Source organism: Dromiciops gliroides, chromosome 1, assembly GCF_019393635.1.
Source record: "Dromiciops gliroides isolate mDroGli1 chromosome 1, mDroGli1.pri, whole genome shotgun sequence".
NCBI classification, from domain to species: Eukaryota; Metazoa; Chordata; class Mammalia; order Microbiotheria; family Microbiotheriidae; genus Dromiciops; species Dromiciops gliroides.
In genome coordinates, this window is record NC_057861.1 from 145,023,777 (window position 1) to 145,050,765 (window position 26,989).

The window sequence follows — 26,989 nt, forward strand, 5'->3', positions numbered from 1 at the left end:
AGCCAGACTTAAGGGATGGTCTGGGTAAATACAAAAGATGCTAGGAAAGATTATGAAATAGAGAGAAGTCAGATTGCATTGGGACACAAAACACAGGAAGGACTAGATTTTGGAGTTTCTTAAATGACAGGTTTCGGAGTTAGGATTTTATCTTATACACAATAGAGTGCCACCAAAGGATTCTGAGCAAAAAAATAATGTGATCATATCAGTGGATTATAAAGATTATTTTGGCAGCTATGTAAAGCATAGACTGAAAAGAGATTGTATGTTTATTTTTAATTAGTAATATATAATTTCAACAGCAAAATTGAGAATCAAGTGAATGTCCATCAATTGAGGAATGATGGAAAAAGCTGTGTTATATGATTGTAGTGGAATGGACTTGTGCTACAGGAAATGACAAACAGGATGATCCCCAAAAAACCTTGAAAGACTAATGAACATCGATGTATAGTGAAGTGAGCAGAGCTGAGAGCACATTGTAGGTAGTGACAGCAGTATTGTTCAATGAGTAATTGGGAATGACTTAACTACTCTCAGCAGTGCAATGATCCAAGACAATCCCAAGGAACTAATGAGGAAGCTTACTATGCACCCCTATAGAAAGAACTGATAAAAAGAACACTTGTGGATTGTACATATATAACCTGATTGTGATCTTGTGGAGGGGGAAGGAAAGGGAGAGAGGGAGGGAGAAAAATTTAGAACTCTAAATCTTATGAAAATGAATGTTGAAAACTACCCTTACATGTAAATGGAAAACAAAATAAATGTTTGTTGATTTAAAAAAAAGTGTTTCAATATGCACTCAGAGTTCATCTCGCTGGTGGAAAGCATTTTTCATCATGGGTCTTTGGAATTGTATTGGATCACTGTCTTCATCAAAATAGTTAAGTCTTTCACAGTAGATCATCTTTACAATATTACTGTTATTCTGTATAATCATCTCCTAGTTCTGCTAATTTCGCTTTGTATCAGTTCATATAAACTTTCCCAGACTTTTTCTGAAACCATTCTTCTCATCATTTCTTATAACACAATAGTATTCCATCATAATCATATACCACAACTTGTTCAACTATTCCCCAGTTGATGGGCTTCACCTCAGTTTTCAATTTTTTTGCCACAACAAAAAGAGCTACTATAAATATTTTTTGTATAAATAAGTCCTTTTCTTTTTCTTTTGATAGCTTTTGCATACAGACCTAGTTCTGGTATCACTGGGTCAAAGCATATATGTACAGTTTTATAGCCCTTTGGACACAGTTCTAAATTGTTTCCCATAATGGTTTGACTAGTTCGCAAGCCCAGCAGCAATGCAATATTGTGTCTATTATCCTACAATCCCTCCAGCAGTTGTCATTTTCCTTTTTTTATCATGTTAGCCAATCTGATAAGTGTGAAGTGGTATCTCAGAATTGTTTTAATTTGCATTTCTCTGATCAATACTGATTTAGAGCATTTTTACATGTAACTGTTGATTAGCTTCTGAAAACTGCCTGCTCATATCCTTTGACCATTTATCAGTTGGGGGATGCCTTGTACTTTTTATTAATTTGATGACAATTTATTGAATTAGCCAATTATATGGCAAAGACTATAAAGGGATGCAAGGATTATGAACATTTTTTTTTTTTAGTGAGGCAATTGGGGTTAAGTGACTTGCCCAGGGTCACACAGCTAGTAAGTGTTAAGTGTCTGAGGCCGGATTTGAACTCAGGTACTCCTGAATCCAGGGATGGTGCTCTATCCACTGCACCACCTAGCTGCCCCCATGAACAATTTTTAAAACAGGAAACAGACTGCTGCTGATTAGTTGAAAAATATTCAACCTCCCTAATCATCAAAGAGATATCAATTAAGCAAATTAGAAATACCACCTCATGTGAAGAATTTGGCAAAATAATTAACAACTACAAAACCTAATAATGTAGATGTGGGTTTGTGGACAAACTGAAATATGCATTCTTCACCGACAAAAAATGCAAACTTATGGAATCTTTTTGGAGAACAACCTGTCAGTATGCAGTTAAAGTTACAAAAATAATCATACCCTTGACACATTAAGCCCATTGTTGAGTGAATACTCTGAAAAATCTTATAAAAAAGAACAAAAAAGTTATATGTTCAGAGATTTAAGATATATAGGAATATACATTATATAGGTATATCTGTATATGCATATAACACACATGTATGGGTATACACAAGTATGTTTGTGTATATATGGATATATATGTAAATAGATTTATGTGTATATATGTATATATGTATATGTGTGTGTATATGTGTGTATATATGTATATATGTGTATATATATGTATATATGTGTATATATGTGTGTGTGTATATATATATATATATGAAAAAGCAGTGATCTGGAGTCAGAAGACCTGGGTTCAATTTTATTTCTGCCACTGAGTACTTGTGTGACCATAACCAAGTTACTTCTGCTCTCCAAGTTTCAGTTTTCTAATCTGTTAAATAAGGGATTTGTATTTAATGACCTGTAATATCCTTCTTAGCTCTAAATCTGTCATCCTATAATGTTCACAGAACAATTATATGTAATCGCTAAAAAGAGGAGGCAACATAAATGTCTAACAATAGGCGAATGGTTGAATAAACAGTTATCCCTTCCACATTGCGACTTTCCCCATCCTGGTTTCAATATGTCATGGGTTGACCTTAGATATTATATGGGAATTTGGGGGGAGTTTTGCAGAAACTGCGGATGATATGTGAAGGCCAACAGATGGCACAGAAAAACGTTTCAAAACTCAGAAATGTATAAATATAGGTATAATATTGTATAATATCAACATCTTTTATCTTTTAATACCAAAATAATTCATACTTCTCTGATACAAAAGGAGGGCCAAAAAATTTATGTGGATTTTCCAAATCATGGGGGCTCCCCATTCCTAACCCCAGCAATGTGGAAGGGATAACTGTTTTGTGAAACACTGATCAAGAATTGACTATCAAAAAGCACTTATCCACCAAAAAAAAAAAAAATAAAAGCACTTATCAAGCATTCTTCCATGTGCCAGGCACCATATAATAATGTAATATCATGTCATTAAAAGTGGCAAGGGAAAGGGAAGAAGCACAGAGCAGCAGAGAGACCACAGTAGAAGTCTTCTATTCCTTTTACCTTCCTATCACCCAAAAACTTAATAAATACACCATCTATACCTTTTCTTATATCATGGGGAAAAAATTAGACATAGATCTCTAGGGAACTTATTGGATACCACCTTATAAATTAAATTAAATTCAGTTCAGTAATGATTTATTAAACACATACTATGTGTCAAACTCTGTGCCAAACTTTTGAGATAGAAAAAGAGGGGAAAAAACCAGTCCCTGTCCTGAAGGAGTTTACAATCTAAATTAATATAAAATCATGAAGGCAACTTCTTTAGGTCTAGCCATTCAACTAGGCCTGGATCTACCTAACTTTACCTGATGTCTAGCTCACCCGTTTACATCATTTCTACAATAGTAGAATCATGCTGGGACATCTAGGTGGCATAGTGTATAGAACAGGAAGACCAGACTTCAAATCCAACCTTATACATTTACTAGCTTTGTGACCCTGAGTAAGTCACTTAATCCTGTTTGCCTCCGTTGCCTGATTTGTAAAATAAGCTAGAGGAGGGCTTGGCAAACTATTCCAGTACTTTTGCCAAGAAAATTCCAAATGGGTACATGAAGAGTCAGACATGACTGAAAAATGAATGCACAATGACCACAAGCATCATGGTGAGGAAGATTACACCAAAGAACAAGGAGACAACACGATTGAGATTGATGTTCAGATTAAAAAGTAACTCTGAGTGCAGACCTTTTTATCAAGTTAATGCTTGTTTCATAGCTTTAACCATAAGCTCTTCTCCAAATTACTAAAGCCATACAGAATTAAATGAAAACCACCATCAATTCTTCAATGTAGGTTAAAAATGCTATTCACATGGCTTGATCTAAAATTCCTCAATTATAAGAGATGAAATCACCCACTCCACTAAGAGAATAGAAATAATTCCCAAATCAATAAAATATTGCTTCACTTCTAAGGGGCTCCAGTAAACCAGGAAATATGAAATGGGTTTTCTAAAGCAATTCCTGGGATGTAGTGCTGAGAACACAAATATTGTCTTCGAAGCATTTCCTGGCTTTTATTTTCCCAGACAACATTAATCAAGACAAAAGCTCAGAATAGTTTCAATTATATTTGAAAATGTATTCTTACCGTGAAAGAGCAAGAATACAAGCACCATTGGACATAATCAGTGATCTATGCATGAACATTTTCTGTGGTATTGCCTGAAAATCTGTGGGCTTTGAATATATTAAAAGCAGAAAGCCAGCTGAGAGCTGATTCATTGGGGAGAAGATGAGCACTGGATACAAAGCCTCTGTTTTCTCTAACCCATTTCCTTGACCTCTTTTTTGTTCATTTGTTTAAAATAATTGACTTTTAAGGAAATGAAATGACCCCAAGCAGCAACTTCCTACGCCGTTACTTTCTTTGTTCATAAATATTCTAAGTTTGTACTTATAATTACATAGAGAAGTCAGGGGACACAGCCAGGTAAGGGTCCTGTGATCATGGAAAATAGGCAAATAAAGTAATAATAATAATAGCTAGAAGTTATATAGTACCCACTATGTAGCAGGAACTGTAAGTACTTTACAAATAGTATTTCATTTGATCCTCATCTCCATTTTACAGCAGAGGAAACTGAGGGAAACGGAGGTTGAGTGATTTGTCCAAGGCTAATTAGCTAAGCTGGATTTGAACTTTGACTCTGGGGTAGCTAGATGGTGTAGTAAATAGAGCACCAGATTTCAAGTCAGGAAGAACTGAGTTAGAATGCGGACTCAGACACTTACTAGCTGTGTGACCCTGGACTGGTCATTTAACTGCCTCAGTTCCCTCATCTGTAAAGTGAGCTAGGGAAAGAAATGTCAAACCACTCTGGTATTCTTGCCAAGACACGACTTGAGTTGGACACGACTGAAAAATGACTAAACAACAACAAAAACAACTTCCTAACTCTAGGACTGGAACTCCATCCACTGTACTACCTAGCTGCCTCTGAGGTTCCTGAATTGTGACTAAAGAGAAAAAGCTCCGAACCAAGAAGCCTTGGATTTAACTGGTTGTGTGACCCTGGGCAAATAACGTAAACTCTCAGTGCTCTCTGCACAATATTTAAGAGTCTGAGTTTCAGAGAGTGTGCCAACCTACATTGGTGGAGACAGTCTCTGCATCCTGGAGGTCTCTGAACCAATGCAATCATGTGTCTTGTCTCTATCTCTTCCTTAGGAGGCAGCACAATCATCACTCTTCCTCAACAAGGAAAAGGCCAATTAAATATAGCAATTTTGTGATTGTGGACAAATCCACCTGAGTTCTTTCCATCTCAGTTTCCTGTTCTATAAGAGGAGAAAGTTAGACTAGGTTATCCCCAAGGTCCCTTCCAGTTATCCTTTGATATGTTAATCAACCATAAGCTATGCTTTAAGTAAAGCCAGAGTCTTAATGTGATGGTTGTTTATGAGGCCCTACCAAACAGACAATGGATAGTGGGTCAGGGTGATGAGGAAGATCTGGGCTGAGCTAAACTACATCAATGGGCCATGGGTACAGAGGCTGAGTCAATGGGAGCTTGACACAGAAGCTTGGCTCACTCCTAAAAGAGTCACTGTCTAGCATGAATCACATCCACAGGTTCTGACTTGTCTGATTTCCCCAGCGCTGAGGACGGAGAACATGAAAAGTGCTGGTGAAAAACTTCAACAGGACTTGTGTCCAGTGACTTCAATCAATCAGTCGATCAATCCACAAGCATCTAAGTGTCTACCTTTGTGCTGGGAACCATGCTAAGCTCTTGAGTCTACAAAGAGAAATGAAACAATTTGTGCTCTGGAGGAGATTGGATTGGGGGGGGGGGCGGGGGGAGGAGCTGCTAGGGGGAGAGATAAATGTAAGCTTATAAGTATATACATTGGCCCATAGGATAAAATGTATGTGAAATAAATATAAGGTAATTTTTAGGAAAGGTGCTAGAAGCTGAAGGGAAGAGGAAAGGCTAGTGATTTAGGTCTGAGATCAAAACTCAGGGCAGGGCATATGCTCATAGGAAATCACATTCCACTATGTAGTTCTTAACCTTTTCTGTATCATGGACTCCTTAGCAGTCTAGCAAAGCCTATGGACTCCTTCTCAGAATGTTTTCAAATGCACAAAATAAAATGCATGAGATTATAAAGAAAAGCTATCATATTGGAATACAGTGATCAAAATATTGGAAAAACAAGTTATCTTACCCCGGGATAAGAATTATTAATATAGAGTAAAAGCCCTTTTGCATTAAAGAACACAGAATAATAGTCTGAGGAGATTTCAGAGGCCATCTAATTCAACTCCCTTGTTTTGCAAGTAAGGAACTGAGGTAAGCTCATTGCAAGTAGGAACTGTAACCTTCTTTCCCCTTCTATGTCCAGTGCCTAGCATATAGCAGGCACTTAATATTTGTTCATCAACTTGACAAACTCCCACAGGTAGTAATGATCAAAGGCATGATTTGAACCCAGGACTTTTGATTTCAAACCCACTACTCATTTTACCATACCATGTTGACACTCCTTAAGAGGGCCTTTTAATTTTTCCAGGAGTCCTTCCTTACTTGGTCTTTTCCTCCATCCAGGATCACAAGGTTGTGGGGGAATATGAGAAGGAGTCACACCAAGTAGAATTCCACTCAACTCCCACAGATCACTTTTAAAATGAAGCTGACCACAAGGCCAAAAGGGAAGGGTGACTTCAGGGCCAAGGGGATCTCAGGATGCATTTCTGTATCAGAAGCAGACCTCGGTTTTTAGGCTCAGTGACATAAATGCAATAGATTTTGAAGTAGCTCTGAAAGGCACCACAGACCACAGCCCCTGATCAAGTCAGAGGAACAGGCATGACAAGAGGGCTTCCAGAAGGACGTAATGCACAGCCTTCTCTCTGCCTCAGAATTCCTGCCTTTCCCGAGCCCTCAATTGAAAGTGCACTCCCTCCTAAACTATCTTGTCTTTAACTACTGTGTTTATGTTTTCATTTATTCACTTAATATTTAGCCTAGAAATACTTGGGTTTTTGCTGCCTCCCCCAATAGAATATATTAACTTATCTTGAATATCCCTAGTGCCTATAACAGTGTCTGGCACCTAGTAGGCATTAAATTAAATACTTGTTGCTTGACCGATTGAAGAGCTAACGGGGAAAGATATAGCTCTAGCTCTTAAACTTTTAGCATGTTCAGGGGAAGGAGACAGTTTCACCTTCAACAACCACATGGTCCAGGGAATCTAGCCAGGAATGTGGAGGCTGTAGTTCCTGAAGAGCAGCCCAGCTGGGATCTCCATCCTGACTAATACTCATGGCTCAGGCTCCCTAGAGCCTAATTATGTTGTGTCTTGCTGCATCACCAAATCAGTCTGGCAGGGACCTTGTGTAGTCTTCTAATTGTGCTCTTCTCTAATAATAAGAATATTATTTTAAAGGACAACAATAATAATGGGTAAACAAATTGTGGTACATGAATGTAATGGGATTTTGTTTTGCTGTAAATTCAGAGAAGCATGGGAAGACTTACATGAATTGATACAAAGTAAACAGGAAAATTATGTGTGTGTATATATATACACACATATATACATATACACATACATAGTTATATATATTATATATATGCATGTGTACGAATGTGTATGCATATATATAATTACTACAATAATACAAATGGAAAAAAACAAGAACCACAACCATAAAAAACTGAATGCTTCGAATTATGATCATTAAACTTGGCTTCAAAGAAGAGTTCTGAGAAGAATTCTCCTTTGTAGAAGTCAGGGACCAAAGGAGTGAAATATTGCTTAAAACATCAGATTTTTCCAGTGGGTCAATTAGTTTTCTTCCTTCCTTCCTTCCTTCCTTCCTTCCTTCCTTCCTTCCTTCCTTCCTTCCTTCCTTCCTTTTTTTTGTTTTAAAGGCTGGTTTCTAAAAAGGGAAGGAGAAAATTACAAGGGAATATTAAGTTGATATAAAAACAAAAGATAGAAATAAAAATCAATTTTTAAAAAGGGCACCAGAAGAATGGCTGGCACATGAATGTAAAGGCATGTTATTGTGCTATAAGAAATTATGAATATGAAAAATTGAGAGATGCCTGGGAAGCCTTAGATTAACTGATGCAGAGTGAAGTAAGAAAAAGAAAACAATGTGTACAATAATATAAATAGAAAAAAGAAAAGAAAACCAAAACTGAACACTGTAATTACAAAGACCAGATTGTTTCTAAAGATCTGAAGAGGAAAAGCACCTCCTTCCTTCCATTTCTTTCCTTTATATACTGTCAAACTTGGCTCATATGCCAGTTGTGCTGAACTGCTTTTCCCTTCTTCTCTTTATTTTTTATTGTTTGTCATAAAGGATGGGCCTTTGTTTTTTTTTGTTTTTTGTTTGTTTATTTTTGCGGGGCAATGGAGGTTAAGTGACTTTCCCAGGGTCACACAGCTAGTATGTGTCAAGTGTCTGAGGCCAGTTTTTTACTCAGGTACTCCTGAATCCAGGGCCAGTGCTTTATCCACTGCGCCACCTAGCCGCCCCGAGGATGGGCTTTTTAAGTAAGGGAAATTAAGGCAATATAAAAATAAAAGCTACAAATAAGGTTATTTTAAAAAATCCTTTTAGGAGGATATCTCATCATGTTCAATAGTAACCTAGTCTTTAATGGTCCCTGTTGTCAAGATAAGCTTCCTGAGAGGCAATATGGTAAAAGTTAAAGTGATCTAGACCTTAAAGTACTGAAGATTATTACTTCTCCTAACAACTCAAATATCTTAAGCTAGCTGGCATTTGTTCCCACTGAAGCTTAACTTTCTTCATTAAAGAATACCCTTTTTCTACCTTCTAGATAACCTCTCTTCATACAGTCATAAAAATTGGTCACTATTCTATAATCCCCAGGAGCAGAATCTTGACTCCTCCACATAGAAAACACTTTCTAGGTTATAGCTAAAATAAGTAAATAGATGTATTGTAGATATACTCACTCAGTCTAAGGCAGAGGAGAGGGTTGTTTTTTTTTTTTTTAAGTGAGGCAATTGGGGTTAAGTGACTTGCCCAGGGTCACACAGCTAGTAAGTGTTAAGTGTCTGAGGCCGGATTTGAACTCAGGTACTCCTGACTCCAGGGCTGGTGCTCTATCCACTGCGCCACCTAGCTGCCCAGAGGAGAGGTTCTAAAGTGGCTAAAGGAGGAAGAGGAGTTTGCTTTATCTAATCTAAAGTTAAATCACATCCTATGTGGTTAATATTAAGTAAATCTTCATTTATGCCATTGGTATATCTGGCAAATTTATCAAGAAATATTTCCTGTATTTTCTTTTTCTTCCCCCTTTTTTTTGCAGACAGTGGAAATTTCTATGTTGATAATGCAAAATGCAAAGATGTTAAGTGTGTTGATGAAAGCGAGAAAACTTATAAGTGACTTCAAACCAGTCCACAGCAAAAGAATTCAGCAAGTCCCAGCTGAGAAAACATGTATCTACCACAGGTCTTATGATAAACACAGAAGCTACAACCAGAGGAAGTACAATATTTTAACAAGAAATGAGCAACTCATCTCATAACCCCATGAAAAGAAGTCTCGAAACAAGACAAAATATATTCCATATCACTACCATCCTACTTTTTGGAGTTATAAATGTCTATAACAAAAGGAGAAAAGTAACCAAATGAATTTCTCTGTAGGCTTTGATATTTATGATTCAGCCATCAACAAAAAATAAATCTAGTCAATTATGTAACAAGTTCTTTTCAGTAAAAACAAATATAAACTTCCAAACATTAAAATTAAAACAAGGAAAGGAAATAAAAATAATAAATCTAAGGTTAACAGGAAAAATATGGTGAGGAATTTAGGGAGACTTTGTTTGCTTTAGTTAAAAACTTTTATTCCCTTGTAGAGTTGTTATACCATTTCCCAGAAGATGTTGAGAGAAGGGTAATGATTTTAAAAGAACACAATTTCTTCTGACTACAGTCTTCTTCCCAGTATACAGAATCCAGTAGTGAGAACAAATGCTAAGCGTCAGAGTGCAGAGATTTCATAAGATTACTAATCAACTCAAGGGGAAAAAAAATCCCCTTCCCAACTCAGAATCATTTGGAGTCACATGAAAATTTGGCACATTGAGTTTTCTGTCCTTTTTCAAGAGTTATCTGTAAGATGTGCATTCACTAAAGTTCAGCTACATGGAATAAGGAAGTAATTCTTTGGGTACATTTTGCATTTGAGTATGTGCTAACACACACAATTTAGGAGGAACTGACTTTATAAGTAATTGTAGAGTTGGCATGTAGAAGAGAAAATACAGTTGGCTCAGCCCAACCCTATAGGTCTGAACCAGGAGCAATGCATGGAAGTGGCAAAGAGGCAAATTTAGGCTTAATTTAAATCACCTATGAATTTCCTAACAATTGGATATCCAAATGTGGAATGGGTTGACTTGAGTGGTGGTGGCTTCCCTACCACTCTTTAAGCAAAAGTTGGATGGACACTTATCGTATATGTTAGATATGTTCAAATATAATTGGACTGGATGACCACTAAGTTCCCTTTTTAACTCTGAAGTTTTGTGATTGTATTTTCATTACTTTTTCCAACTATGGTTGTATCATTAAATGTTTCTACCAAACCAAAATTAATACAATCCTCATGTGCAGAAAGATGGCTTCTCAAATACTAGAATGAAAAAAGAAAAGAAACCAATCCCACAAAGTCAGTCAGATGTACTTTAGATTTAAAGCTCTTTGTATCTCAGTTCCCTGGATTGGTCCTAACATTCCCAGACCTGGTCTAGGGGTAGAATTGTACAGAGATTCTTCCAGATAAGTTTTCCCAGATAAGATATTTGGCAACTACTTATACTGGTCTTTGTACAATAGTTAATTTCAGCATTTCTCTTTGGGGTTCAGTCCCAATATAAGGTACAACAGGAAGTTTTATTTCATAAGTTCAGAATACCTCTCCACCCTTAGTTCTCTAGAATTAGTCTCCTAGGACTATGCCAAGGTAGGAGAATATGCCCCACATTTGGCCTCCACTCTTCAATTAATATCTACTATTAGCAGTGATGTAAAAGCTATGGTCCATAAGTATGAGATAAGAGTGCTCAAAGATGTACCATACAAGTAAGTGATTTCACGAATATACTTTAGGTCCTTTTATACTAATGGTTTATCAGACTTTTCATGATTTTCCTCCCTTGCAATTCTAACTTTGCTACTCTTGTTGCAGTCAAGGATCAATAACCATCAGTTCTATTCCTATTAACTTATACAGAATTGTTCCTGTGAGGGCAAAAGAAGCCCAACCAGTCCTCTACTGGATTCATGCCCTCTCTCTTAAGAGGCTCTGTGGGGAACACACAAGGCTTTGTGTGCAAAAAAGATCATCCTTTAACCTTCTTTCTAACATGGTAATATTTTTTCTCCCCATGTCCCCCAAAAAGCAACAAGATTTCTTACATATCCTAAATTGTGAGGACCCAATTAATAATGGTGGCTATTTTAACAAGGCGAGTACTATCTTAACATCTATTTAGAACCAAAATCTCAATGTTCTGGCCTTGGTTAACTCAGCAGGAAAACTTTGAGAATTGCTGGTGGTGTGTTTACTTTTTGAGTAACAAATTAATAAGCTGAAGCAAAACATCTTTAGCCATAGGATTTGTCCACTGGCAACAAAGTATTCCTGGCAAGGATACTCAAAATAAACAAAGCATTAAATTAAAAAAAACCTACAGATACAAAACGTACTTAGCAGAACTGCATGGAAAATAACCTTTTGTTTACAGTTGTTCAGGGATGAGTTTGTGCATTGATAAAGTACAAATAACTCTGGAGCAGGATTAGTTGACTATTGTTCAAATTTTTGGCTGCTGGGAGTGAGGCAATAGGGGTGGAGAATGGGAGGAGAGAGGCAAGGAAGTATCTTTGAAAAACATTCCCAGTTTTTAAAGAATCCCAATAGGCCAAGACCATAACTTATCAGCACTTCATACTAACTCCACCAAGGACCTTTGACATGCATGCTATATGACATAGCATCTTTGGAAAAACTACAAAACACCCCCCCCCCTAAAAAAACACACCTCATTTTCTTGGAAAATAATTTTTCCCAAAGGGTTTTCCAGATTTCACCAATTAAACATTTTTTCCATGTGCTATTATATGTAATTATGATCCCATTTCTTGCCCTCCGGTACCATATCCTATTTCTTATTTGGCTATATCAGTTCCTTCACTAGGGATTTTTGATTCTCAGCATGTTAGGGGCTCAGCTGTTGCTGTGAACACACACAGGAAAAGCAAGCTAAAGATAGAAATCCGTGACCATGATTCTGAAAAGAATAATAACAACAATAATAGAAAAATCCACCATAGATTTCTGGAGTAGGATAATTGATCATTTTGAAAGTCCTGGCTAGCTTTAAAGCAGACCTTTTAAGGAAAGCCATCGTTAATCCTTTGCGCTTAAAAGTAAAGACTCGGAAACTTTCTTCATAGATTTTTTAAAATATCAGTTAACATTAAGCCAGGAGACACTGAACAAATGTTTAACATGGATAAAATCTGAAATGAACAACTTTTTTGATTACCAACGAAAGAAGAGCCAGTTTGGTATCATGGAAAAAGGACCAATTTGGGGTTCAAATTCTGCCTCTGACTTATAATATGAGACCCAGTGCAAGCAACTTAATCTCTTAGTGACCTGGGCAATACTCTAAGACAATAAGTTTCAAAAGAACTGCCAATGTTCATTGGCAGAAGGAGTTTTTATACAAGGAATTCCCTACACTGACCACTGAAAGTCCACTAAATCATCTTTTCATCATTTGCTCAATCATCACACAATTTTTTTTAGCATGTAGTACTCACAAAATAGCATGGGAGATAAATAAGATAGAGTCCCTTCAAAGGATATGGATTCAAATCATAGTTCTGTCACTTACTAGAAGTATGACCCTGGGCAAACCAATGAATTTCTCTAGTACTCAGCTTATACATCTATGAAATGAAAGCCTTAGAACAGATGACCTCTGAAGTCTTCCCCAACTCTTAATCTATGGTCCTATGTTCCTTTCATCAAGGAGCTTAGAATTTAACTGTGGAATAAACTATAACTATTAATGCAAAGTAGAATGTGGTAGTTTAAATAAACAATTCCCAAAAATTCAGGGGAGGGAGAGGCCGATTCTTCCCGAAGGGATGAGTGTAGACTTCATGGGGGAGATGACAATTTAGTGTGGCCTTAAAGGATGGGTAGGATTTTAACAAGTAGAAATGGGAACAGATAACAGATGTAAGCAAGGAGGCAGGAAAATAAATAATATATTCTGAGAATTTCAAGAACAGTAGGATATGTGAAGGGTAATAGTGAGAAAGGCACCCAAATGAGGTAGCATTGACCAAATTGTAGAAGTCCTTGAATGCCAGGCTGAGATTGTACTTTATTCAGTAGGCAATGAAGGGCCATTGAAGGATGTTGAGAAGGAAACAAGAAATCATATTACTAGAGTTGTGTATTAGGAATTAGCTGTGCACTGATCTGCCAGCAAAGTATAGCATAGAGCAAAGAAAGGAGAGATAGAAGGCAGAGAGGCCATGTAGGATAATGATGTTTTAGTACTTCTACTTTGATGCCTCTGTAGACTCATCAATATAGGGACTCTCTCCAATGAGGCAATCACAACCCATTCATGCATGTCCACCCTATGCAATTGCTGTCCTTGCTAACCTGGAGGTGTGCCACAGAGGACCCACCCAAACTACTAAGGCTCTACCTCTACATCTCTTGACAATTCAATGGAACCTGCTGATTATCCCCCAGTTATCCCATGTTCTCTCCAAATGACTGGCCTGTCTTTCTGTCCTGTGATACATTTCTCTAATGATATAGTTTGCTTTCCTCCTGCAATGTGATCTCTCATTTGTAATTACTATAACTATGTGCTCATTTTAAAATTCATATATAGCTCAACCTTACTAGGACCTTTCCAATTTTTCAATGAAGGACTAACCTTTCATTCATATTATCCAGAGTTGTCTGTGTTCATACAATTAGAAGCACAAGATCTTCCCCACACACACCCCAACACACCACACCCCACCTTTCCAAAACACAGGTACGTTGCATGTGGAATTTTTTCCCATTGTGGCTATATCCAAAACCCTACCCTTAAGAACAAAAGTAAATTTATGCAATGGAATAATTGGCAGGACTATAAGTCTGCCAAGACTAGAAGACATCAGGTGCTAAGGTCTCTTCAAACCAAAATAGAGAAAAAAAAACCTTTTTTTTTTATATCTACTACATTTTACATTGCATTATAGCACACTAATACCTGATTGGTGGAACTGTGATTACATCTAATTGTTCTGGAAAACAATCCTGAATTAAGCAAGAAAATAAACTAAATTGTTCACATCCTTTGATCCAGCAATCCCACTACTGAATATTTACCCCAGGCAGGCCAAAGACAGCAACAAAGGTCTGATATATATAAAAAGCATTCATAGCACCTTCTTTTTTTATGGAAACAAAGAAGGAGGCATGGGAAAAGTGGATGCCCAACAAACGGTGACAGGCTGAGGCAGCATGGTACAATAGAAAGATTACTGGCTTTAGAGCCAGAAAACTAGGATTTGAGTCTCAATTTTGTACTTTGATACCTATCAGATTTGGACAAGTCACTTCTCTGTGTCTCAGTTTCTTCATTTGTAAAATGGGAGGTTTGGACTAGATGACCACTGAGGGTCCTTCCAACGCTATCTTTATGATCCAATCATATGAATATAATGAGATATTATTGGATGGCAAAAATGACACATATGAGGAATTTCAAGAAATACAGGAAGACTTATATGAACTGAGGCAGGATAAAATAAGCAAAACCAGAAGAAAAATATTCACAATAACTACAATGATATAAAAAAACACTAAAAGGAAGGCCAATTCTGAGTAACTGTAATAACTAATCTCAGTCCTTCTAGATCTTACCAGAGAGGAAGAACATAGAAAAACAGAACATGGCACTTGTTGTTAGATTCTATTACTGAGTAAGTTATAGTTACTTTATTGTCTTTCTATTTTATGAGGGACAAGGGTTAAGTTTGTGGAGGATGAGAGGGAAATATCATAAGCAACTATATCAGTCATTTATGTAGTAAACTACCAACAAATTATGTGCTTTAAAACAAACCACTTAGGAACACCCATAGCTAGGAGTGTAAAAAAGACACTGGGGACCCCACCAGTCTACCTGTTCCTGGGATGTGACTAGGGCCGGCTCCTGTGTTTTTTGAACTTGAGACTCAAGCAAGTTCATGTTTGTTTGAATATAATGTTGACTGACTAACAGAAATTTGCCAGATTGCCACCTTGGAGGGAGACACACAAACTCCAGCTGGGCAGAGAAGGAACCTTGTTGTGAGTACAAGAGGAAAGATACTTGCTTATCTTAACCTCCAAGTCTCAAATTGGTAGTTTGTTCTCAGGTAGTTGTTTGTGTACTTTGATTAATATGGTCTGATTTCACATAGTGAGAAATGTAATTCTAATTAGTGTTTCCATCACACTAGTTAGCATATGTGATGACAACACAGCTACAAGCATGTGCTATACATTATACATATCCAGAAATGACTGTGATGCAAAAAGCAAACAGTATTTTCCATTTCCTCGGAGTACTGGAAAGAGCAATGGGCTTGGCATTGGAGGCCTTGGGTTCAAATCCCAGCTGTGCCCATGACTACCAATGTAAACATAGGCAGATCACTTAACCATTCCAGGCCTCAGTTTTCTTATCTGTAAAAGGAGGGGATTGGACTAGATGACTTCAAAGGTCTCTCCCAGCTCTAAATTTATGATTCCATCATCTTCCCTACAGAATAACGAAACAATTAAAATTTCAAGCAATCCCACAGCACAGAGTTACACAGTAGACTATTCATTCCAAGGCCACAGCCAATAAAAAGCTAAAAGTTTAACTCCCACTGGAGATGACTACAGCAGTATTTCTTTAAAAGAGCAAATGGTTCTCTGCCCCGGGAGAACCAAACCTTCTGGCCCTCACAATAGAAACACCTCTGCCTTATCCTTGTAAAGATGCTCATTACAATACAATTGTTCAATTCTTCTCGCCTCCAGACTTCCAAGTCTAGACTTAGCTGAGGTGGATATTATAATCTGTCTTGGATTCAGTGGGGTGACTCACCCATGCCATTTCAGTACTTGGGCTTATCTTTGAATTCTGTGATTGCAAATGCTGCTTCCATGCACAGGACTGGACTAAAAAACTCAATGAATATAGAGTTTTCCTGAAATTGAACAGGGACTGGAGGGGATGAGGACAGGCAAGGCACTGCTGGTCTTACTGGTGAAATCAATCCTCCTATTTTTTTTCACAGAAATTGTAGCCTCATCAATCTTGCAGGGTGTCAACCACAGACAATGCCTGAGATTGTTTTAGTTACAGTGGCATGCTCATTTTCCATGGTGATTAATCTATTTAGTACTTCGGTGTCTGGAATACAATTTAAGTAAGACTTCACTCTTACTGACACTTGATTAGTTCTGTTTTAGGAAACCAGCGACAGGGAAACACGTGACCCTCTGGAGGCTTTGCAAACACAAGGGAACCAATATTCAGCAACAGGGCTTGTGCCTAGAGCTAAAACCCCAATGAACAACAATAACAGCAAAGAACCCACCCCACCTCTTGAAATGCTTACACCTCAGTTAACAACTTTATGTAAATTTACCTAGATCTTTAATAAGAGAGAGGGCTTCCCATGACACAAATGCTCCACTGCCATCATCCAGGGCTCCCTGCCCAACATCCCAACTGTCCAGATGTCCACTGATCAGGACAACCTAGAAAATACAAATACAGAGATATTGATTTACTAAATGGGAAAAAATAAGTTAAAATGGCACTTACTCTCTGGACTTTATTTATTCTCTTTACAAAATGTGTTAAGAGAAAGCTTCTGACACAAGAGAATCTACAAAGCCAATTCTGCATCTTCTGCGTGGTGCCCCTCCTCCAACCTGCTATGCTCTAATGGATGGAGAGCTAGAGTTAGGGTCAGGGGCATCTCTATTTAAATCTTTCCTCAGATACTTATTAGCTGTGTGGCATGGAGTGGTCAATTGCGTTCTCTGGGTCTGTTTCCCCATCTTTAAAATGAAGGGGATGGACCCTGAGGCCCTCTCCAGTTTTGATGCCGGAATCCTTCCAGCTTTGAATCTCTGATCCTATGACCTTTTGCCTTCATTAAGTAATGATTTATTGAATTCTTTTTATGAGCAAGGCTTTTAAAATTTACTGTAGTCATATTCCCAGAGCCTATTCCAGTGCTTAATAAATGCTTGGTGATTGATTTGTGCATATGGTACTCTATTGGATTTCATGAGACAGTAGAAGGAACACTCTATTTGGAATCAAGGCCTTAGTTCTAATTCTAGATCTTGCACTAATTACCTGTGTGACCATGGGCAAGTTGTCTAACCTTTTTGAACTTCATCATCAATTGGGAAATGGCTGAATGAGTTGTGATATATGATTGCGATGGAATACTACTGTGCTGTAAGAAATGATGAGCTCAATGGTTTTAGAAAAACATGCAAAGATTTGCTCAAAATAATGAAGAGCAAAATAAGCAGAACCAAGATAACATTCTATACAATAATAGCAATACTCTTTTTGTGTTGGTTTTTTTTTTAGCAATACTGACTTAGTTGAGCAACTAAGTCATTTTGACTATTATAAATACCCAAATGAGCTACAAAGAGGGGGCAGCTAGATGGTGCAGTGGATAAAGCACTGGCCTTGGATTCAAGAGGACACGAGTTCAAATCCAGCCTCAGACACTTGACACTTACTAGCTGTGTGACCCTGGGCAAGTCACTGAATCCTCATTGCCCCGCAAAAAAAAAAAAAAGAAAGAAAGAAAGAAAATGAACTACAAAGGACATATGAAGGAAGACACTGTCTGTATCCAGAGAAAGAACTGATAAATAGAAGTATGTATAGAAAATTTTTACATATATATAATATACCTGCATGTGTATATTCACGCAAATAAGTATATATTAAAGACACCTGATTAGTTCTGTTCTAGGAAACCAGTGACAGAGAAACACATGATTCTCTGGAGGTTTTGCAAAGACAAGGGAATCAATATTCAGATACATGGCTTGTGCCTATACCAAAGAACAATAACAATAACAAAAACCCCATCACTCTTAGATGGATAGATGATAGATAGATAGATAGATAGATAGATAGATAGATAGATAGATAGATAGATAGATAGATAGATAGATAGATAGACAGACATAGACATAAACACATACATATATACATATATAGAGATTAGATTGTTAGATAGACAGACAGACACAGGCAGACGGACAGACAGATAGATAGATAGACAGACACACCTATTTGTGCCTAATAGTAGCCATCTCTAGGGTAGAGGCAGGGAACAAAAAAAAAGAAATTTTATGTGGTGATTTTTGTTGTATATTTCATGTGCAATCATCTTTTTTATTGTACCATATAATGGAAATGCTTGTTTTATTCCACAAATTAAAAATAAAATTAAAAAGGAAAAGAAAAAATAAGAAAAAGTATTTGGGGGTTGGACTAAATAGTTTCCAAAGCTACTCCTAGCTCTAAATCTATGGTCCAATGATCCAAAAGAATTTAGAGCAGAAAGGACTCTCAGAAGATATCAAGTCCAGCTCCTTCATTTTACAAATGAGAAAGGCACAAATGAGGTACTAAGAGATCAAGTGACTTTCCCAGGGTCACGGAGGCAGTAAGTGTATGGAGGAAGGGAGATTTAAACCCAACTATTATAATGGACTTATATAATACTTATAATAGTTAAATTATAATACTTAAATTTACTTTACTGTTAAATAAGCCTGGAGATAATATCATGTTCTAAGAGGTAGAATCCCTGCAGCTTTAAGATAATTATGATTTGTGATTTTAAAAATTAGTAATTTTCTCTTAGAAAATATATAAAGTTTCCTAAGAGAAAATTACTAATTTCTAAAATCACAAATCATGATTATCTTAACCTGCAGGGAAAATTAGTAATTTTGTCTTAGAAAATATATAAAGTTTCTGGGAGCAGCTAGGTGGCACAGTGGATAAAGCACTAGCCCTGGATTCAGGAGGACCTGAGTTCAAATCTGGCCTCAGACACTTGACACTTACTAGCTGTGTGACCCTGGGCAAGTCACTTAACCCCAATTGCCCTGAAAAAAAAAAGAAGAAAATATATAAAGTTTCCACCTGAACCTCTGTGTGTGTGTGTGTGTGTGTGTGTGTGTGTGTGTATGTAAATTTTGAACATCTGCCAAGTGGAGTTGCACTAAATATCTGGATAATTAAGGATAAGGAAGGTCTTTCAGAGTGAATTATCTTGATTGCCTGCCTTTAAGAAAGAACTGAGCTCCTTTCCTCTGTTGCCTCTGTCTGCATAGATAAAACCAAAGTCCCATTTCATTGTAGTCATATATGACTTCACACTGTTCCCCTAAATAGCCATGGAGCTGACCCAGGTGGAATTATTCCTTTGACCCCAGGGTCAAACATATATTTCAACAACAGGAAACTCTAATTTGAAAAAAAAAATGTAATCCCATTTGGGATGATATTCGAATCAATTGGCATTCTCATCTCTCTTATAATCCCTGAAGTGACACAATTAAAATGAATAACAGACTGGAAGAGAGTTTAACAATTTTTGAATGAACTTTTACTTAGATCAGGATTTCTTTTTAAGAAGAGAAGAAAAGTTAATTCTGCTTTCTTTTTCTGTAACTTTTCTTTGGCATAAGTGTTTATGGATTGGTAAGTGGTACTTCTTGATAATGTTTTTCAAAATATTCCATATTCCCCCCTCAAATCAAATCCTATTCAGGATTAAATATAAAATTAGAAGTGGAAATATAGTCAAAGATGGATTTATATTTAAATATAGTCAAACTCAGGAAACAAGGGAAATTTTATATAGTTTGGTCTTTGGTGTTTCTGTAGAATCTTTATCCTTCCCCTGAACAATGAAATAATGAATAGAAATACTGGAGATAGGGGCAGCAGCTAGGTGGCACAGTGGATAAAGCAGCAGCCCTGGATTCAGGAGGACCTGAGTTCAAATCTGGCCTCAGACACTTGACACTTACTAGCCGTGTGACCCTGGGCAAATCATTTAACCCTCATTGCCCCACCAAAAGAAAAGAAAAGAAAAGAAAAAAAGAAATACTGGAGATAGCAAGGTATGGAAGAAGGAAAGAACACTGGGCCTGGAATATGCTAAGACCTGGGTATGAATCCCACCTCTGACACTTATTAGCTATGTCCATGGGCAAGTCCCTGACCATTTTGGTGCCTCAGTTTTCTCATTTGTAAGATCAGCACAATATTAACTATAGTTACTATTCATATACAAATTGATATGTTCTCAAATAAGATAATTAATTGCATGGAAAAACATCTTAACAATTAGAACCATCAGTAAGCGGAATGAATCTCTCCAATTTGATTGTAAGCTCCTTGAGGGCAGGGACCATCTTTTGCCTCTCTTTGGATCTCCTGAGCTTAGCACAGTACCTGGCACATAGTAAGTGCTTAATAAATGTTTACAGAATGAATGAATGGGTTGCTTCATGAGGTAGTGTTTTGGCCTCCCCTCACTGAGATCTCCAAGCAAAGGACAGATGGCCATTCAATGGGTAAAACAAGATGGCCTCAGATGTCCCTTTCAAATCAGAGATGTTGTTATGTTTTCTATAAAGTACTTTGTAAATCTTTGAGGTTTACACTTGGAGGAAAGAGGCCTTATATGTCGACTATTATTATTATTATTATTACTTTTTGTTATGAACTTAATGTTAGACACATGAGACTTGCATTGCAACTGTTTGCATATAGATAAATGAATTCTGATCTAGGTAACAATGAGGACATTTGCTAAGGACTCCAATCTGGAAATGAGGTCAGATTTGGAGGACAAGATCAGAATTCAGAATAAATTATCAAAGTGCTCAGAATCTTATTATAGATAAGTGCACAACATGTAACTGCTGTAGAATTTTAATTTTTTTTAAGGACACAATAAGCAAACAAGTGGCAACATGTAAAGGTGTAGAAAAGGATTTAGAACTCACGGACTTAATATGAGCTAACCACAAGGATAGTGGTCATAATAGTGGGACATTGAATCTAAGTAGAGGATATTCTCAGTATACCTAAATCTCAACAAACTTTTGGGGACAATATAGGACAAATATTTCAGTGGATTATTAATATTTTTGTTGTGTGGGAATTTTGGTGCGTTAAAGCACTTCTGAAAAGAAGTGGACCGAGGCAGCTAGGTGGCAAAGTGGATAGAGCACCGGCCCTGGAGTCAGGAGTACCTGAGTTCAAATCCGGCCTCAGACACTTAACACTTACTAGCTGTGTGACCCTGGGCAAGTCACTTAACCCCAATTGCCTCACTAAAAAAAAAAGAAAAAAAGAAAAGAAAAGAAAAGAAGTGGACCATTTATTGATCCATGTCAATCTTTTTCATTATACAGAAGTTTTTGTTCTAATGGGATATGACCGGTACTTTCACTTTTCTGCAGTTTTAGAGATGTGTGGAACAAGTTAAAGGGATTTAGAGAAGTATGTGCTAGCAAAAACTGTAAAAAATATTACATAGAAATTTAGGTTTTTTAAGTAGATATTTTAAGAAGTCAGAGGCCTAAACAACAGATCAAATATCCAACATCTTCTGACCAAAGTTTAAATTTCCAGTGATATAACTGAAAGGCAGTGAGATGCAAATAAAGTGTGCTAGATTGTGTGGGCCATGAGATTTGTTTTGGTGCTACCACTGCAATGAACCCATTTCATGATCTATTCTAGAGCAATTCATTTCATTTCAACAGGCCTCAGTATGCTCATCTGTAAAGTGAGCAAGTTAAGATTATTTAAGGTCACTTTTAGTTCTTACACCTTATAGATCCAGAGTCAAGTCTGTTAGGAGACCTCCATTATTTCACTTAATGCAAATTTTTTTTATAACGAGGTGAAGTGTAAAGGGGGCCACTTTCTCCAGAATCATCAAAAATTGAACAGAAAAGAGGTTCTACCCTTCTCCTAAGACCCTCTTGTAGACTATTAGGTTCCAGCCCCCAACTTCCCACCACCATCATTCCCATTTGTCTCATTTGCACAATCTGTGTGGCCCTCTCTTCTTACCAATCTCACTTATGTCTGCCTTTTATTTCTAACACACACCCTACCTTAGGACCTCCTGCAGTTGATTGTAATGGTCACCCTTGCCAAACCACATGTAAAAAGAAGCCTGACTTGCTTGCAGGAAAAAAAAAAAAGCCTTCCCAGGATTTTGGTGTTTGCACGCTTCCTCTGTTTATGTACTTATCTTTTGAATGACTGAATGATCTTGGCACATGACTTTTAATATTCTGCATCTCAGCATCTGTTACTTATACAGATTCATAGCTATGACTGTGATCTCCTGCATGCACTGTGGTAAGTGGAGTTATTTGCTAAACAGTGTCAATCAGTCAGATAGTCAGGCAGTAAATATTTATGAAATACTTAGTGTGTAACAGACACTCTGCTAAGTGCTGAGCCTACAAAAAATGGCAAAAGATGGTCCCTGTTCTCAAGTAGCTCACAATCTAATGGTGGAGACAGCTATGTACAAATAAGCTACATACAGCCTAAAAAGGAAATAATGAAGAGAGGCAATATATTAGAATTAAAAGGGGTTGGGAAAGGGTTCCAGGAGGAGATGGTGTTTTAGCAGAGACTTGAAGAAAGGCATGGGAAAGCAGGAGGAGAGCCTTCCATGAATGGGGAGGGGGGGCAGCCAGTGAAAATGCCTAGAGATGGAGATGGAGTGTTTTATTTGAGGAATAGCAAAAATATCAATGTCACTGGACCATAGAGTACATGCTGGTATAAAAATTATAGCAAGTGGGGGGGGGCAGGGTGGTAGGGCAGGTTATGAGGAGCTTTGAAAGCCATAGGATTTTACATTTTATTGGAGAATATTCTCTTTTACATACATTCTATCATGGACTAGAAATTGGGAAACCAGGTGTCCCTGATTGTTTTTCCCCCAGACTGATTACTTTGATCATATTGAATTGGATCATTTCAGGAGGTGAGAAGGGGTTGTTTATGCTATGAAATTCAAGTGATGATGCATTTCCCAGACCACATGGGAAATCCTCAAATTCCTAACAATGAAGAACAGTAAGAGGCTCAAGACTATAAAGAAAAAGAAAAGATGAAAGAACTCAGCTTATTTAACCTATAGATGGAACAGGCTGGAAGATGGTCTAATAATGGTTTTTAAATTTGATGGAGTATTCTGTGAATGGTGAATAGCTGAGAATAAGAACAAAGAAAGGGGGATTAAACTACAGCAACAAGAATTTTGGTTTCATAAAAGGGAAAATTTCTGGAGGGAGGTGGCTAATCATAGGAATATATGACAATGGAAGATGGGGAAGCCTATTACTTATAGGATTTTTAAAATAGAATCAATTCATGCTTAGAATAGAAGCCTGAAAGGAAGGAAATGACTAAGAGAAGAAGGTGGCCTCGCCAGGTCCCAATGAGGCCTATGATTTCATGTCAGTTTTCAACGCATCCCATTGCTACAGAGTCCATTTTAATGGGGAGGAATTTGAAAAAAAAATATCTAGAAATGTCATTAAAAGCAAAAGAGGAACAAGCTAGACAGACATAGTCAGAAGTATTCTTTAATAGAATAAATACTGAAAACAACTTCTATGTCCAACAATTAGGAAATAGCAGTATAAATTAAAGTATATTAATCTTGACATGCAGTATGTTATATTGTTTGGACTTATGGTTTAGATTCAGGAAATCCTGGGTTCAAATTCTGCCCCTAACACATAGTAGCTGTGTGATTTCAATCAAGATCAAGTCATTTGTCTTTTTCATGCCCCAGGTAACTTTCCAAGGCTAAGTTATAGAAGAGAATCAGTCACAGAAGGAGTTTCCATATTAGGAATTCCCTCTGTTGATGAAACCATAAGTCTGGATATAGAAAAAACATAATATACATAGATATGTGCATGTTTACATATGGTGTCCTAAAACAACAAATATGAAGAATGCAAGGTAATATGATGAGACACATGAAGTGGCATACAGCAAAATCAGTAACTAGGAAAAGCAACACGCGTACATTAACAACCTCTCTATAATTTAGTAATGAAGTCTCAGGGAGATTCTTTCGACTCAGAGAGATTAAGTGACTTTCCCTTGGTCATATAGCTAGTAATATCATAATATTTAAACCAAGCTCTTCCTGTCTCCAAGTCCAGAACTCTACCCAATGAGTCATGCAGCCTCTTGTTGTGCCAGGTTTCATCCTTGACTCCTCACTCTTACTCATCAGACATGTGATGACAACGACAAACAAACAACAACAAACCAGTTGCCAAATCTTGTTTCTAGTTCCACAAGATCTCTCACATCTGTCCCCTGGTCTCCACCTACACAGAGACCACCCAAGTCCAGACTTTCATCACCTTTTACCTGAATTATTACAATAGCTTCCTCTTCAGTCTCTGTCTCAAATCTACCCCCATTCCAATCTATCCTACACACAACCACCAAGACTATTTCCTTTAAGCTCTGTTCTGACTGTGTAACTTTCTCAAACCCCACTTCCTATTCAAAAAATTCCAGAGACTCTCTATTACTCTTAGGAACAGCTGGGCAGAATAGCCAATTCACTGCTCTTTATATGTAATACTTCTATAGACCCCCACACCGGTTATCCCCCACACCTGGGATCCATTTCTTTCTTAGTACCACCTTTTAGAATCCCTAGTTTCCTTCAAGACTCAACTCCTGACTGTATATATGCCACTTTCTGTATGTAACCTTTCTTGATCCCCCCCCCAGATGCTAGTGCTTTTCATCTCCAAATGATTTTTTCTGTGTATATGTGTATGCATGTGTACATACAGGAGGAGAGCATCTGCATCTTAAAATCTGCTCCTTATACAGATTCATAGCTCTGACTATGATATATAGCATATATATTACATGTACATACATACATACATGTGGTAGGCCAAAAGTCACAAAGGGGTTTCAATACTTAACACCTTTTTTTTCTGTTTTGTCTTTAATTTGCAATGCCATAGCCTCATATACAGTATATATAGGAAATAAATTTACATTATGTATAAAAAATCAAATCTTATAAATGGCAAAAAATAAAGAAAAATGATTTTCAAAAAGTCATTAATACATCATAACTCTTGGCCCATCTTGTATATATTCTGTGCCTGTGCATGTGTGTGTATATATATATATGTGTGTGTATGTATATGTATGTGTATATGAATATATGTGTGTATATCTCTCTATATATGTAGATGTGCGTGTGTATCTGTATACGTAAGGGTATATGTGTATATATTTGCACACACAGGTGTATGTGTGTATTATATATATTACCTACATGTGTGCATGCTCTCTCACTTGTTAGAACTAAACTCTTGGAAGGGCATGGATGGCTTAGTTTTCCAAATCAGGAAACTGAGGTTCAGAGACATTTAGTAAAGATCACAGGGGTACTAGCATAAGAATTGGATTTTTTTCTTAGAGTACAGGTCTTCCTATATCCCTTAGCTTTATTCCTATTACATTTTGGAATGGGTGCTGTGACCTGCTCCATTTTCAATCTGAGTCATTCACCCTTCCCTGGCCAGCCTATTGGCCCCCAACTCCCCATGGCTCACTATATGGGTGCAAGATTTAGTTTAGACAGTCAATCAGCTTTAGCCCTACTGTAACTCAGCAAGCAATCTATCAGCCTCAGTATCCCTAGCAGTAAGAATTATACCTGACTCACAAGTAGAATTTGAATCCAGATCCCCTTACTCCAAAACCAATGTTCTAGGCACTGCATTCCCTGCATTTGGATAGGAACCCTGTACTTTGCAAGAGACTGATGGTGAATACATTTTGGATACTACTCAGCATAGACAAATGTGGCTTTGTTTAAACAAACATTTCCCTATGCAAACATTAGGAGCATGCCTGTGGAACCAAAACAGACCTCTCAATAGAAAGTAGTGTCTGACTCCTACCTAGCAAATACTGGCACTTCCCCCTCCTACTGATTCAGCCTTTGGGTGTTGCTAGCTGAGAGGACACACATCACTTTCAAAAGGAAATGTGCCATCTGTCCAAAAGCTCACACTGACTGATGAGATGCTCCTGGGAAAAGTGCTAAGTAAGGTTCGTCCAGTCTGCCCCCTCTCTTATGTGCAGGAGGGAGACTCAGATTTGCTTCATGAAAGGAAAATCATGCCTGTTCCTGGCTGAAATCTCTTAGTGTGTTATTGAACTGATAGATGAGGACAAAACATGAGGAGACCTAATTTATCTGGGGCTCAAGAAAGCCAAGCCATTGATGGATTTACAAAATGTGATTGCAAAGCATTTGGAGAGAAAAATGCCTGTAATGGATTAAAAATTGATTTGGGGATAGGGGAACAGAGAATGTCTGTGGGAGGAAATAATTCTGATTAAATGACGGCAGTGGGGTTCAGAACAGCTGTAATGACTGGCTGCAATAGGAGATGATCTCTCAAGCAAAGGAAAAGAGAGCCCTGTAACCATCCAATGGGATGTACTACCCCACATGAGAGCATGACAGAAGCTGGAGGAATGCCTTCCAGTGCTGGTCTCAGGACAGTAAAGGAGACCAGAGAGAGCTTCATTCCCTTAGACCAAGAACCATAGATTTAGAGGCCATCAACTTCAAC

At 37.4% G+C, this 26,989-nt stretch overlaps 1 protein-coding gene across 1 annotated transcript in view; it reads right to left on the reverse strand.

Annotated features, from left to right (window-relative positions):
- Positions 1-26,989, reverse strand: part of CPQ (carboxypeptidase Q) — a 628,024-nt gene that overhangs the window by 204,678 nt on the left and 396,357 nt on the right. The window contains exon 5 of the mRNA XM_043996276.1: positions 16,894-17,005. Coding sequence (XP_043852211.1) covers positions 16,894-17,005 — 112 coding nt within the window. The remainder of the gene's footprint in view (positions 1-16,893; positions 17,006-26,989) is intronic.